This window comes from Petaurus breviceps, unplaced genomic scaffold (assembly GCF_028583685.1).
Source record: "Petaurus breviceps papuanus isolate PSGF00001 unplaced genomic scaffold, PetGlider_PUasm1.0 81, whole genome shotgun sequence".
Classification (NCBI taxonomy): domain Eukaryota; kingdom Metazoa; phylum Chordata; class Mammalia; order Diprotodontia; family Petauridae; genus Petaurus; species Petaurus breviceps.
In genome coordinates, this window is record NW_027186546.1 from 2079470 (window position 1) to 2093733 (window position 14264).

The 14264-nt window shown below is 35.0% G+C and overlaps 1 protein-coding gene across 1 annotated transcript in view; it reads right to left on the reverse strand.

The window, feature by feature from the left end:
* The window catches only part of LOC138176105 (transcription factor SOX-5), a 503378-nt gene that overhangs the window by 44987 nt on the left and 444127 nt on the right, over positions 1–14264 (reverse strand). Inside the window, exon 11 of the mRNA XM_069106851.1 lies at positions 3970–4147. Within this exon, the coding sequence (XP_068962952.1) occupies positions 3970–4147 (178 nt within the window). The remainder of the gene's footprint in view (positions 1–3969; positions 4148–14264) is intronic.

Genomic DNA, 14264 nt, shown 5'->3' on the forward strand with positions numbered 1-14264 from the left:
AGTGAATAAAAGCATGAACTCCTTATGTTTTTCAGTGGCTGCCAAGATGCTAGTGTGCAAGAAAAATGATTAATATAGATGCAAAGAGAATTTAGATTATTATGGAGGGGGTGAACTATTGACAGAAAGTGGAACTCAAATAAATAAAATGAAATCTGAAATATATGTGTATATATTTCTAATTTGGTGTGTGAAAAAGAAAAAAAATAAATTTCCAGTTTAAAATAAACATTCTTGGGTTTGAAGACATAGATTTTAATTAATATATTATATCAAACCCCGACATTTGTGACTTCCTTTGTTAAATTGGAGGATTATTTATATACTGGGCAGTTGAATCTAAACAAGACTTTATTCAGGATTTTTAGTTATTATATGTTTGCCTGTCACTGTCATATTTCTGTGCTAAAGTAAATATGTGTGCTTTGTTAAAGACTTATTGACCAATGATGTAGTTATATTTTCTTAGTATATATAGTTTACATACACACACATTTTTACTCCAACGGATGTATTTACCTAACTAATATTACAGTATATGCGTATTGTCATCAGTATAAAGGTGTTTTATATATATGTACACACACACACACACACATATATATTACTGGTGTCTATTGAGGTTGGTCAGCTATCATGACATGTAAGAAAAAGATACAGATACTACAAATGATTTGCAATAAATGTTAATTTTCACAAAAATTTTAGGTCAATGATAGTGATCCAAAAGCCTTGGCCCAAATAAATAAGCTCTATTTAAATTCTCAAAACCTTTTGTACAAGTGAAGAAATTTCACTATATTCTTTCCCATATTTACATCTGAACATCACACTTCTTGTGTCAAATTGTGAAAAAATGAGAAATATAATTTCTCAGGATCTTAGAGTTAATTTTTTTCCTCTTGTTTCATATCAGTATGTTTGGCTTGTTTTACAACTTGTTAAAAGCATGCTGGACTTACACTTATAGGGGGTCAGCTAGGTTTCTCAGTGTTTAGAGTGCCAGGTGAGAATTCAGGAATATTCACCTTCCTGAGTTCAAATCTGGCCTCAGACACTTAGCAGCTGATTCTGGGGAAATCACTGTACCCTGTTTGCCTCAGTTTCCTCATCTGTAAAATGAGTTGGAGAAGAAAATGGCAAACCACTCCAGTATCTTTGCCAAGAAAACCCCTGAGTCATGAAGAGTTTGACATAACTAAAACAACTGAATGACATCATATTATAGGATTATAGATTTATTGCTGAGAGGCAACTTAGTAGGCTGACCCTCTCATTTAAAGGTTAGGAAACTAAAGTATAATGAGGTGACATTTTTTAGGGAAATAGTAAGTGTCTTACGCAGGATTTGAACTCACATTTTCCTGACTAACCACAGACTATTCTGTATCTCAAGCTATCTTTACATACCATTTTGTCAATGGTTCTCTATCACATCATTTTAGATACTATCAGATGCCGTACTGCAAAACTATAGGGTGGTAGGTCAGTCTTCATAATGTACCAAATTTTATAGACAAGATAGCTAGGAATGGGATAAATTAATTCAGATTCTGTAGTCATCCAATAATATGGTCAAATACAAAGAACTGGGCTGAGAAACTAGAGATTTATCTTGTAGGCCTAACTGTAACACTTCTCAAGGATCAACATCTTGGCCACAGGTTCTGAAACCATCTGTCACTCTTCTATGAAATTCACATTTTCTTAAGGACTCTACTTTTGGACAGCTTTATCCATTTGTGCACCATTTCAAACCACTGCTTCTTAAATTTTACACAGTAACATTGTTCTGCAACATCAAAAAAAAATCACTTTCTATACTTCTAGTTAGCAGATATATAGCAAAGAGCCCCATGCCATTAATGATAACTTAAGTATGTTATCTTTTGGTCCACAGTTTTCCATGGTTTATTAATGGTCTAACACATTAATTCTTCTTTCAAGAGTGACCTTTACAGCTCCATTAATCCTCACAGCTTTTATCCAACTACATTATTACTCATTACAGGTACATACAGCTTTTCAACATCTGCATTTTGTTGAAAGGAGAAAAGCAAATTGTAGAGGTCTTAAATCTATGAAAAAGATGTAGGTGGGGAAAAGATTTTTCATGGAAAACCAAGAGGAATTTTACTACTGAAAAATACCAGTTAAATGCCAAATATATAGTAATAGACACTATTCATTATTCCCAGGAACAATTTTTAAACATGACAGACGGTTAAGTGAAAAAAAAATTGATAATAAAAATGCAAATATATTATTTACCCAGCTAGTTAAATAATGTAGTTCTAATAACATCACTTAGTAAGTCACAAGCTAAACAATGTGGTATTTATAACTCAGTTACATATTTGATGGACTTAGGGAATTCATATATGCCAAATAAAATATTTTTCCCCTTTGGACACTTTTATTTTAGAGTCTTTGGACACTAAAATAAGCCTTTTCCTCATTACCAATGAGAATATTCACTAGTCATTGTTAGATCCAAACAAAAGAATTTATATTGTTCAGTTGTTTTTCAGTCGTCTCTGACTCTCTCTGACCCTATTTGGGTTTTTTTTTTTTGGGGGGGGGGTGGAGGGCAAAGATATTGGAGTGGTTTGCCAGGTCCTTCTCCAGCTCGTTTACAAATGAGGAAACTGAGGCAAATTGGATTAAGTGACTTACCCAGGGTCACACAACTAGTAGGTATCTGAGGCCAGATCTGAATTCAGAAAGATAAGTCTTCCTGACTCCAGGTCCAACCACTCTATAGCCACTGTACCACTTAGCTACCCCAAACAAAAGAATATATAATGCTACAAATATGTCTGGAGTTAAATTTCAACCACAGTTATTAAACACTATCTGCAATTGTATACTTTGTTTTAACTGAATAATATTGTGTTATGTAATTAATACAACATGATGAAAAGGAGCCTGGAGTAATGAATGGATGGATAAAGCTATAGTCAGAAAGACCTTGTTTCAAGTCCTACCTCTGACATGAAATGTGTGGTGATGAGTGTTTACCTTCTCATTGTCTGAGGCAACTCTTTAAGACTGTAAGTTATAGACTAAGTAAGCTGTTGATCAAGTCTTTGGGGGGAGTTTCTGTACTTCCTCATATGGGTGAAATTATAGGTCCAGATTCCTCTCTCATTCTCCCTAAAAGGCAGCAGCAATCAGGTTGGCCAGAGCATTTTAAAAGTCTGACCATGTATGCCTGCAATTTCTGCGCTAGAATGATAGTTGTGAAGGTTAGAAGATAAGAACCATGCATAGCTTTAACTTGGATATGACAAAGCAAAATCCAGGCAGGACTGTGATATCATCTGGTGGTTATTTACCACGGCAGAAAGATTTTATCTTTTATATACATTTCATTGTAGATATATGCATGTTACAAAAATGGCAAATTCAACAAAGAAGATAAGTAATGTAATGAAATGGTCTATGCACCGAGTCTTCTGGAAGGATCAGTCAGTGCTAGCCTGATTTCTGTTGTTTTGACCTCTAAATAATTCACACACTACAGCCACCATCTCTAATAGCTAACAGTTATGTATAGTGTGTTAGCTTTTCTCATATGATTATAGTGGCAACCTTGTGAATTCAGTGTTACTATTCTGTCCATTTTACAGATAAGGAAATTGAAGTTGATCAGATTAAATGATCACATAGCTGAGGTAGAGTTTGAGCTTGGGTCTTCCTGACTTTAAATTCTGCTCTCTACTATGAAGAGAGAATATGGAATCAATCTACTCTTCATGACTAGGAGCAATTAATAAACATATTCTTTAATGGGGCTTCATCTCTTTAGTTTCAGTTTAAAATTAGTTATGTGGTTTAAATTGACTACATAGTTCATTGAACTGCTCTTAATTTGCATTGCATCTCAGAATCATATATAGAACAAAAACACATATATAGAACACCAGCTATAAAATTTAAAAAGAAAAGAAAAGAAAATCAACTTACCTATTGTGCTAACTCTAGTTGATGGACTGGCTAATGCTGCTGGGACAGAGGCTTTAAGAGAGCTTGCCCCACTGTTTATTCTCAGAGCTGGCATATGGGGAGAGGTGGGTGATGTGGGTGATTTCCCATCAGAGGTCTTGGGTTTAGCAGACAAGTTCAGTGGTTGTGCCACTTCATCCTGCAGTAATTGACAGAATATAAACTATGATAAGATCTCAAGCATCTAGAGAAATACAAGTGTGTAGCCCAATATTATTGTCTCATCGCATATCTATCAATTAGTGATCTTTATTGCTTATATAACCACATGGAATTTAAGTTTTGTGTCATAACTATATACCGGTAGGATATCAAAATGATAGTCACAACCTATTCTGTGACATTATAACTATTATTATCTTTAGTAATGGTAATCAATCAATAATAATTTATTAAACAACTACCACTTGCTACATATTGAGCTAGGTGCCGATGATAAAAATCCAAAAGTGATACAGCCACAGTCCTCAAGGAGCTTATTATATTTTACTGTTACAATGTATTCTAATGATAATAGTACTTTTCATTTATATAGCCCTTCATAATATGTTGACAGACATTATGTCATTTGAACCACACCACAACTCTGGGAAGGTATCATTATCCTCATTTAGAAATGAGCAAATTGAGACTTTTGTAGGTTAAGTGACTTGCCTAATATTTTTTTTACTATATTTTCTTTCATTAAATATTTCCCAATTACAAATAAATTTTTTAACATTGCTTTAAAGATATATTTAAGTTCCAAATTCGTTCCTTCCTTCTTGTCCCTCCCCCACCATTTAGAATGCAAGCAGTAAGATAGCAATTGTACATGTGAAGTCATTGCCTAATATATTAGGGAAAGTCAGTTGCAGAGCAGGAACTAGAACTGAAATACCTAGACTTCCAGTCTAATCCTTTTCTGCTGTTCCATGCTACCTCAGAATGTATGAGAAAGTATAATGAAACATGCATACAGCTAACCATGAGACAAGTTATATAATGTAGGTGAGATATGCTTTATCATTCTTGCATGTGTATGTATATTTATATTTTCATATAAAAATCATTGCCCTTAGTCCTCTACCAAACAGAAGTAACCTTTGCCAAGGTTTAAAAATATCAGGTAATTTTTTCCCCCCAGATTTCAAGGAATTGCCTCTGGATTTGATCCAGACTAAAACCAACTAAATGTCATAAAGGAAATTATCTTTTCATTATTACACTGTTGGTCCATCCAGAGACAGAGATCCTTTTTGTTTTCCAAAATCTTAGAGTCTTGTCTACATATGATAGAATACATAGTATAGGATGAATTTGTACAATATGACAATCAGTTAAAGGAACTGGAAAAGACCTGAGTATAAGTGATAGAATTGTATGTAGTTGGATTCTTCATCTGAAGCAGATTGATTTAAGCATAGCAAGGGTTTCTAGATGTGTATGATGCATTCCACAATGGCAGTGGAAAATTGAGCATGACTAGTTCAGAAATGTTGGTAATGTCCAATTTTGGTGTGATATGTTGGCATTAGAATGCATTAGAATATATGTCTATCTTAATGAACATCCAACTTCATATTTGGCTCATTCATGGGTTTCTCTGGTATAATTGACACTGGTTGCATTAAGACTACAAATCTTCATCCTAAGGTCTACCATTTTTGTTGTAAAACTTTTATTTTAACTACCCTTTCTCATATCCTGACCTATAAGATTGGATTCATTGTAGAAAACTTTTGAATTAATGTTTAAACAAAGCACTTTACAGCATATAGGTAGACATTGTCAAAATGTGTTTTAGCTTTGATATGAAATAATTTCTAAAAACCCATAGAAACAGAATTTCATATTTGGAAGTGGGCTAGTGGCTACATAGGCCAATCCATATCCAAAAAAGGATCTTTACCATGATATATCTGAGAAGTGGAAGGCCAGTCTCTGCCTTCAGTAAAAGGGAACTCACTACTTCTGGAGGGACCTTATTTCACTTTTAGATAGTTCTAATAATTAAGAAGTATAAAAAAAATTTGCTTTGAAATTCAAAACAAATAATATCCCTCTTCTTCATGACAATCTTTCATGTATTAGAAGACAACTATGGATTGAAAAGTAAGTAAGAAGGAGTAGTGTGTAAGAAGACTGAAAAGGTAGAAAGAGCAAGTTATGAAGGACTTAGAATGCCAAACAGAGCATTTTGTATTTGCTCCTGGAGAAAGCAGTGACATGATCTTTGTTTTAGGAAAAGCTCTTTAGTGGCTGAATGCAGGATGGATTCTGGAGTGGGGAGAGAATTGAGGCAGGTGGACCCACCAGCAGGATACTGCAATAGTCCAGCCATGATGTGATAAGACTGCACTAGGGTAGTGGTAGTTTTAGAGAGAAGGGGGTATATTTGAGAGAATAGACAGGAGTTGACAACCCATTGGATATGGGGGTAAGGAATCTAGGATGACACCTAGGTTGTGAGCCCAAGGGACTGGGGGGATGGTGTCATACTTTAGAGTAACAGGGAAGGCAGATTTGAATGAGGGTTTAAGGGGAGGGATAATTGTCCCTATATGCAATAGCACAATAACATACTTAGAAAATCCTAGGGAAGCAGCAAAGAAACTGAGACAATTAATTATCCTCAATAAAGTTACAGGGTATAAAGTAAACTCACAAAACCCCCACAAAATTTCAATATAGCAACAAAAAAAAATTCAGGAGGTAATAAAGGGAAGTTCCATTAGAAATAACGACAGTAAACTAAAGTACCTGTATAGTGCAAAACACTCCTTAAAGAAATAAAAGAGAAACTTAAATAACTGGAGGGCTATTAATTGTTCATGTCTATATAGCACAAATGTAATAAAATGGTAATGCTGAAATTAATTTTCAGATTTAGTGCTATGCCAAACTATCAAAGGAATTTTTTTTTTTGTAGATCTAGATGAAAAGTAATTTGGAAGAGCAAAGGATCTGGACTTTCTAGGGGAATAAAGAAAATGATAGAAATGGCAGGGGAATAGCACTTGCAGGTCTTAAAGCAATGCTTATCAAAACTATTTGGTTCTGGTTAATGAATATGGAAAAGTAGTGCAATGGGAGAGTCTGGTCAAAGAAGAACGAGAAATAATTGAATTCAACAACCCAGTGTTTGATAAACCTAAAAATGTAAATTTCTTAGGAAAGAACTCCTTATTTGGACATAATCACTGGCCAAATGTGATGGAAAATTACTGGGGGGAGAAAGGTCATGTAGAAATCAGGTTTAGATCAATAATTTTTACCACATACCACAATGAACTCAAAATAAATATAATACCTAAATATTAAATAGCATGCCATAAAATAAATTATAACCAGATATCTTTCATAGATATGGTTAAGGGGTGAATTGTTAACCAGAGAGAAAGGAGATTAGAAAGGACAAAATAGATAATCTAGTTAGAGCTGGGTGTGCATATAAAAGAAATAAATAGACAAACCCCTTGGTATGGAGCAAGGCAACAATGGCTGTGGGTCTCTGGGTGGGGGAGGGGATGTATCAAGAAATGAAGGTGATCAAAAATGAAAGATGGATAAAATTTTCAAGAAAAAGTTAATGGTGAAAAGAATAGTTTTAGTTGAGTGATGAGGTTGAAAGATAGTTCTGAGACTTAAAAACAGGACAAAAAGGAAATTGATAACTAATAGGCTCAATTTTCTTAGTTGTCAGTTTGGAGTGGACCCAGTCAACACATTTTTCTAGCATTCTCAAAGGTAAATAAAAGCAGAGAAGGCTGATGGTAAGAGTAGTTCAGGGTTCAGGTTTGACAAGGTATGTAAGGGGACAAGGTATTTAAGTATATGATGGAAATGATTAACCAAAACACCAAGATTAGTAAGTGAAAGAAATGAAGCCTATACCAATAAAGAGACTAGAAGCAAAGTCAAAAGGTAGATGAAGAATGAGGAGGAATGAGAAATCGAAGAATAAGAGGTATATTCAGAGGACTGCTTTATTATGAAAGCAGACTGGTTAAGGGTGATAGTGAGAAAAAGGATGTGAGTATCCCTGCATGTGATTGAGATGTGGTAAAGTTGTAAGTCCTGATAAACTGGGAGATTAGTGTGGAACAACATCAACATGAAATTTGATGTGTTCAAGTGTAGATGGAGGGAGAGGGAAGGATAGAAGACTGAATCAGGTACTATACCACAAGAGGAAGAAGGAAGAATGACCTGGGAGTTAGTAGATAACTGTTGCCTGACTTTGAAGGTTTAAATGGAGTGCAATTCAAGAGAGGAGATGATAGCAAAGAGAGGTTCTGGAAGTGGCTGTGGGAAGCAAGCTGTATGCTCACTCTGTCTTCTGGTACTGTGTTTTAAGGGACATTAGATAAGGTAATCCAGTACTATGGAAGATATCCAGGCAGAGAATGTCTTATGAGGGAAGCCAGATCCCCATCAGTACCAGAAGATAAAAGGAGCTCAGGAACAAAAGGTCCAAGATAAAGAGAAATTGTCAAAAATAGAATGAAGTTTCCAAAGGGCACAATGCAAGGGGAAGGCAGATCTGGATAGGAATATAGTAGGAATAGCACTTAGGTGTCTGGGAATGAGAGAATAGGGAGCAGTGAAGGGGATGGCTTTATTTAAGAAACTTGTCATTGTATATTAACAAGTTTAAAAGATGAAGTCAAAGTTTGCTAGCCACCAGGTATGTTCTAAGGCTACTATCATTAGAGTCCAGTGAAAAGCCAAATGGAACATCATTTTTTTTCAAACAGAGAAGAAAGAAAGGGGTCTTCAGTAGGTGACATGTTGACAACAATATATCAGGTATTTAAGTAGAAATATAATAAAAATTTGTGTTCATTACACAATGAAAGGAACATCATGGGGAATAATCTGATTTTAAAGTCCTCAACATCATTACTGGATAGTAAATAGATAAATACAAATAATGTAACTTTGATCTTTCATACAGGACATCTTTTAGTATTATATTACCATTAACAAATTAAGAGATTAATATAAAAGTATTGGGTCCTAGATTGTAAGAAAATTTACTAGTATAATCCACATATTCTAATTCAAGTCTTTTATCTGGAAACCTGTTGTATGTATGCATATGTGTAGTATCTAGATAGGGGTATGCTAAAGTATCAGGTTAAGATCTTATTGGCCATTTTTAAGAATATCAAGGAACAGTGTTTTTAGGTACTAACTTTTTATTGTAAAATGGTGTCCCTGCTTATTTCTTTCTGTATAGCAATGCTGGCAGGCCTTAGGGCTTAGTTACGTCTCAAAAGCCTTTATTCTGACAGCCATAGAACTTCCTTTGACACTATCACAGCTGGCGAAAAAAGGTTTGGGGATGCTTTGGGGAAATAAAGGTGACTGCTGCACTTGACTAAACAGGAATGCTAACCCACTGTTGGGGCAGAGTATATTTCTAAATATGGAACCACCACCACAACAACAAAGACCTAGGAGAGCAGAGGAAATAACTTCTGTAGGTAGAGGATAGGAGAAAGACAGCATATACTGATGAATATTAGTGATGATGGGTGGGAGGTGACACATCTCATCTTTGAGGTGGGACGACTAATGTGTCATACATGGTCCATGTCTGAGGAAAACAAAAGAAGTAGTGGATTTCTGAATACTTTTCTCTGTTCTCTGCAGTGCTTTCTTCTAAAGCCAAAGAGAGTAAGACCCTAAGGACATAAGAGAGGTTGACAGTTCTGGAGTTGATAAATGTCATTCAAAATTGCCCTTTCATTATGTGTTCAGACTAATGGTATATTAATAAGAGCTCTCATGTTTGATCTTTATACAGGAGACTGTGTTGTAAATAATTAGGACCCATTATATGATATTACTTCACAATTTGGATGTTTTAATAATTTACTAAGGAATCATATCAAATATCTATTATTCATGAAAAAGAAAAAAAGTAATTCATTATTTATATTTATACAGTTGAACTACTAAAAAAAACTTACCTCCAAATAGAAGTGTACTATACATAAAAGAATATCCTGATGATACTGATCATCAAGGCCAAAATAGGTTTTGTACTAGTAGATAGGCTATGCTATTTACTGAAACTTCATAATTTGAATATGCAGGTACTGTAAAAGTGGTCTTTCCAAAAAAAAAAAATGTAACATTATCCTCCTCATACTAATAGAACATTTTAACTTGTATAAAAGAACAATTTGAATTTAATAAGGAAATATGCTCTTCAAATATCAAGAGGACACTTGAACAGGTAGAAGGTATCATTTGGCTACACTGAGAGCGAGGAAGATATTTTCCATCTTAATGATTTGTGTAATAAATGAATGCTGTTTGGAAGTTGTTTGTAGAAATATTTTATAATTATTATATTAATAGCCTTCAAAATAAGTAGTAAATCAATATAATATTTAACTGATTACCACCAGAGTGTTTATACAAGGCAACAAACTACATTCAGAAATTTAATTAATATGAGAAAATGGTAATAAATTATTTCTGTATCACAAAACTTTGGACCAGTCCTGATAATTAATGGTATCATTTAATAAAAAGGTTTATATACGGATGTTATGGCTGTAGAGACTTAAATATATATTAGTGAATCTGTTTCTGACTTGCTTCTTTGTCTTTTTTACTACATACACCATATAAAATCTTCTAATCCCTCTGATTACATCAAAGGGATATTTTGATAATGGAAGTAAAATACTAAAGGATCTTTGGAGAAAGTGGTCAAATGCAAAAGAAAAATGCAAGGAAAAAGTATTTTATGATTTCTAAGAGCAGATTAACCTAGATATAGAAGAAATGTTTTTATTATAGAGATTAAGAATGTGATTGGTTCTAAAATTACTTAAAATCCTATGCTTTGATGAGTGTGCCCAAAATAATGTTTTTTGTTTTGTTTTGTTTTGCTTTTTGGAAGGGGAAGGCTGGGAAGTTGGGGTTAAGTGACTTGTCCAAGGTCACATGGCCTGTAAGTGTTAAATGTCTGAGGTCATATTTGAACTCAGGTCCTCCTGACTCCAGGACCAGTGTTCTATTCACTGCATCACCTAGCCACCCCCAAAATAATGTTTTGACTGAACTTAGCTTCCTGAAACCTGAGATACAATTCACATATATTTTAAAATTCAAATACATAGTTACTGATAATTACTAATGATTTGAACAAAGGAAAAACAACTTACTTAAGGAAAGTGATCTACTATATGAATAGTTATGCAAGCAGTGATTATTTTTTTCTAATTTTTTTTCTGCTCTGGGCTTTAGTTGGTGTTTTATCTGGAGTATACACCAAAACTGGTGAACACTTGTTTTGGATTCTTTACCATACCTAATTAATCACTACTGAAAAATTTTTTATCTAAAACAAAGTAATACATAGGGGTAAGATCTATACTATTATAACAGATAAAGTTCAAATTAACTGAAGTTGTCAAAAACAAAAGTATTCTCTTGAATCCTGGAAGGTTAATTCTGTTTCCTGCTCTTTAATCTTCAATTTCTTTTTAAGTTTCAGTGTTACTTCTCAATTTATTTAAGCTGTCACAGTTTGGACCACCAGAGGATTCTTACCGAATACATAGACAACTCTATTAACAAAAATGATACTATGTCTTTTGAATTTTATTACCTAATAAAGAATGTGAAATCATCATTTTTTTCCTAACTCAATTGACATTACAGAGATTGCCTCAAAGTACATCGTCCTCTTAGACCTCCATACAATACTTCAATGGATGTATCATCTCACTGATGTGGGCACTCCCTCCATTAATGGAGATCACAGTTCATTCACATCCTGTTTTCTTATTTGCTCATGGATCCTCCACAGAGGATACACTCAAAGTGCTAAAGACCTTGTTCTCCCTTTTCTAAAATTTTTAATATTTATAATGTGCTAGCATTGCACTTGGGCTGTCCATCTTTTGCTTGCCATCATACTTTACCTCAAAGTTGTTCCTCATGTCTTGCCTGCATGTAGGCCACAATGGAAATGTACTATAGCCTATTAGTGCCAAATATATGGTCCTTCATTGCCCTTAGGATCAGTGTTTTATTATGAATTATGCTGGTCAACTTGTAGGACATAATGGAAGGGGAGGGCAGAGTGGGATGAGGCCTTGGGAGTGACCTAGCTGACATGGGTAGGCATGAGGGACATGTACCTAAGCAGCTTATAACTCCAGATCACTTGGACTTCTCAGTGGAGAACAAAGTGTGTAAGCCATGGGGTAATAAATTATCATATCCTCCATATCTTTCCCAGTAGGGATAGTAGCTAAGCTCTAGGCCTTTAGTTCAGAGTTTATTTGATTACCAGTTCCTAAGTAATAAATACAAAGGCAAGCAAGACCAGGTTGCAAGAGGCCAGTAACTGGGACCTGGTCCTGGTCTGGTATCCAGGTTGCCTCCTCATGAAGGGAGTAAAGAAAGGTTAGAGACAGGATAGGGTAGGGGGTAAAAAGAAAAAAAACCACCTTGTTTGAGCATACCTATTTAAAGAGGCATACACAGTTGCTGCTTTGTTTCAACATCCTAGGGTCAGTGGAAAGTTTTGATAAGTATGTCTCCCAGACTTTCACTTCACTTTAATAATCAGAAATGAACAGAATGAGCTCTGATGATGGTTACTATTTATTTATTTATTTATGGCTCACTCTCCTACCTTTTTCGTGTAGTTCAGTGTTTGTCTATCAACAAACAGTTATTGTTTACTATGCATCGATCATAGTCCTGGATGATGAGGAAACAAAGATGGTAAAATGGTCCCTACCCTTAAGCAGCTTACAAACTTCCTGGAGAAGGCATACAGAGGTGAATACAAAATATATAACATCAATACAAGGTCATTTAAAGGAAGAGGACACTAGCAACTGGGGGCGGGGAGATCAGGAGAGTTTCATGTAGAGGAGGGGTAGGGAACCTGTGACCCTGAGGCCACATGTGGCCCTCTAGATCTTCAAGTGGGGCCCTTTGACTGAATCCAAACTTCACAAAATAAATTTGCTCCGTTTTTGTGGTAATGGCAATTAGTATTACCATTTCCATGTTACCTTTCACTCAAGTATCAATCTTTCAACATCCTGATTTCCCAGTTCCTTAGCCTTATCTTTTATGAATTATATCCTTTTACCTCACATATCCCACAAGGTAATCATACCTCAATTTCTTACCATTATCTATTAATGAGTCACATCTATAATTTTGAACTCTGAAATGTATTTTCTTATTGTAATTGTGTTCCCTCTTATTGTTCTCCCTGTGTCTCATTCTGCTTTTACTTTGTCTCCACTGCATTCTTTCCTCCTTAGATGCTTTTCTGTTCTCTGAGTCAACCATCCTTTCTCTGGTCTCAATTTTCTTCCTTCACAGACCTGATCTAGGCCCTGGAGAAGATTTTGAACTATAACAAAATGAGGAAGGGACCTCTAAACTGTGCAAAGCTTAGGAGACAATACTAAGTTTCACACAGTGAAACAGGACTCTTGGCTTGCAGTCTCTCCCAGGTACCACTGACACACCACATAACTGTGTATTTGACTGTTGTGCGTTTTTGAACGACAAACTTCAATTGCTACCTATTACCCTTAGGACAAGCTACAAACTCCTCAGCTTGCAATTGAAGGGAAAGCTCTAGCCTACCTTTCCATTTTTGATGCAGAAAGTTAAAATAGTTTGACACTTAAAAGAGTGAGAGGTAACATGAAAATGGTAACACTAATTGCCATTACCACAATTAGCACCATCACCATCATCAAAAACACTGACCTTTCAAGCTCCCTCTGCTTACTGCCCTAAGGTCAGTAGATGCGATACCCTGTTAATTATGTTTAAAGATTTTCATATTTTAGAGGAAACTCCAAGGCCATCTAGTCCAAGTCTTAACTAGACAAGCTTCCCTTTTAAAACATACTTGACAAGTGTCCAACCTTTGTTTGTAGACCTGGAAGAAACCCTTACCTCCTGAGGTTGTTATCTCTGGGTAACTCTGCTTGTTAAGAATTTGTCCTTAGATCAGGTGCAAATCTACCATTTTCGTTTTTTTACAACCTTTACTCATTGTTTCTAGTTCTTCCTTCTCTGGCTAAGCAGAACAAATCTAACCTTCTTCCACAGGATATATGTATATATATATATATATATAAACTACTTGAATGCATCTTATGTGTCCCTCTAGTGTCTTCTTTTCTACCTGTGAAACATTCCTTCAACTGTTCCTCACATGCCATGATATCAAGACACTTCACTAGAGTGCCGATATTCTGAAAAAG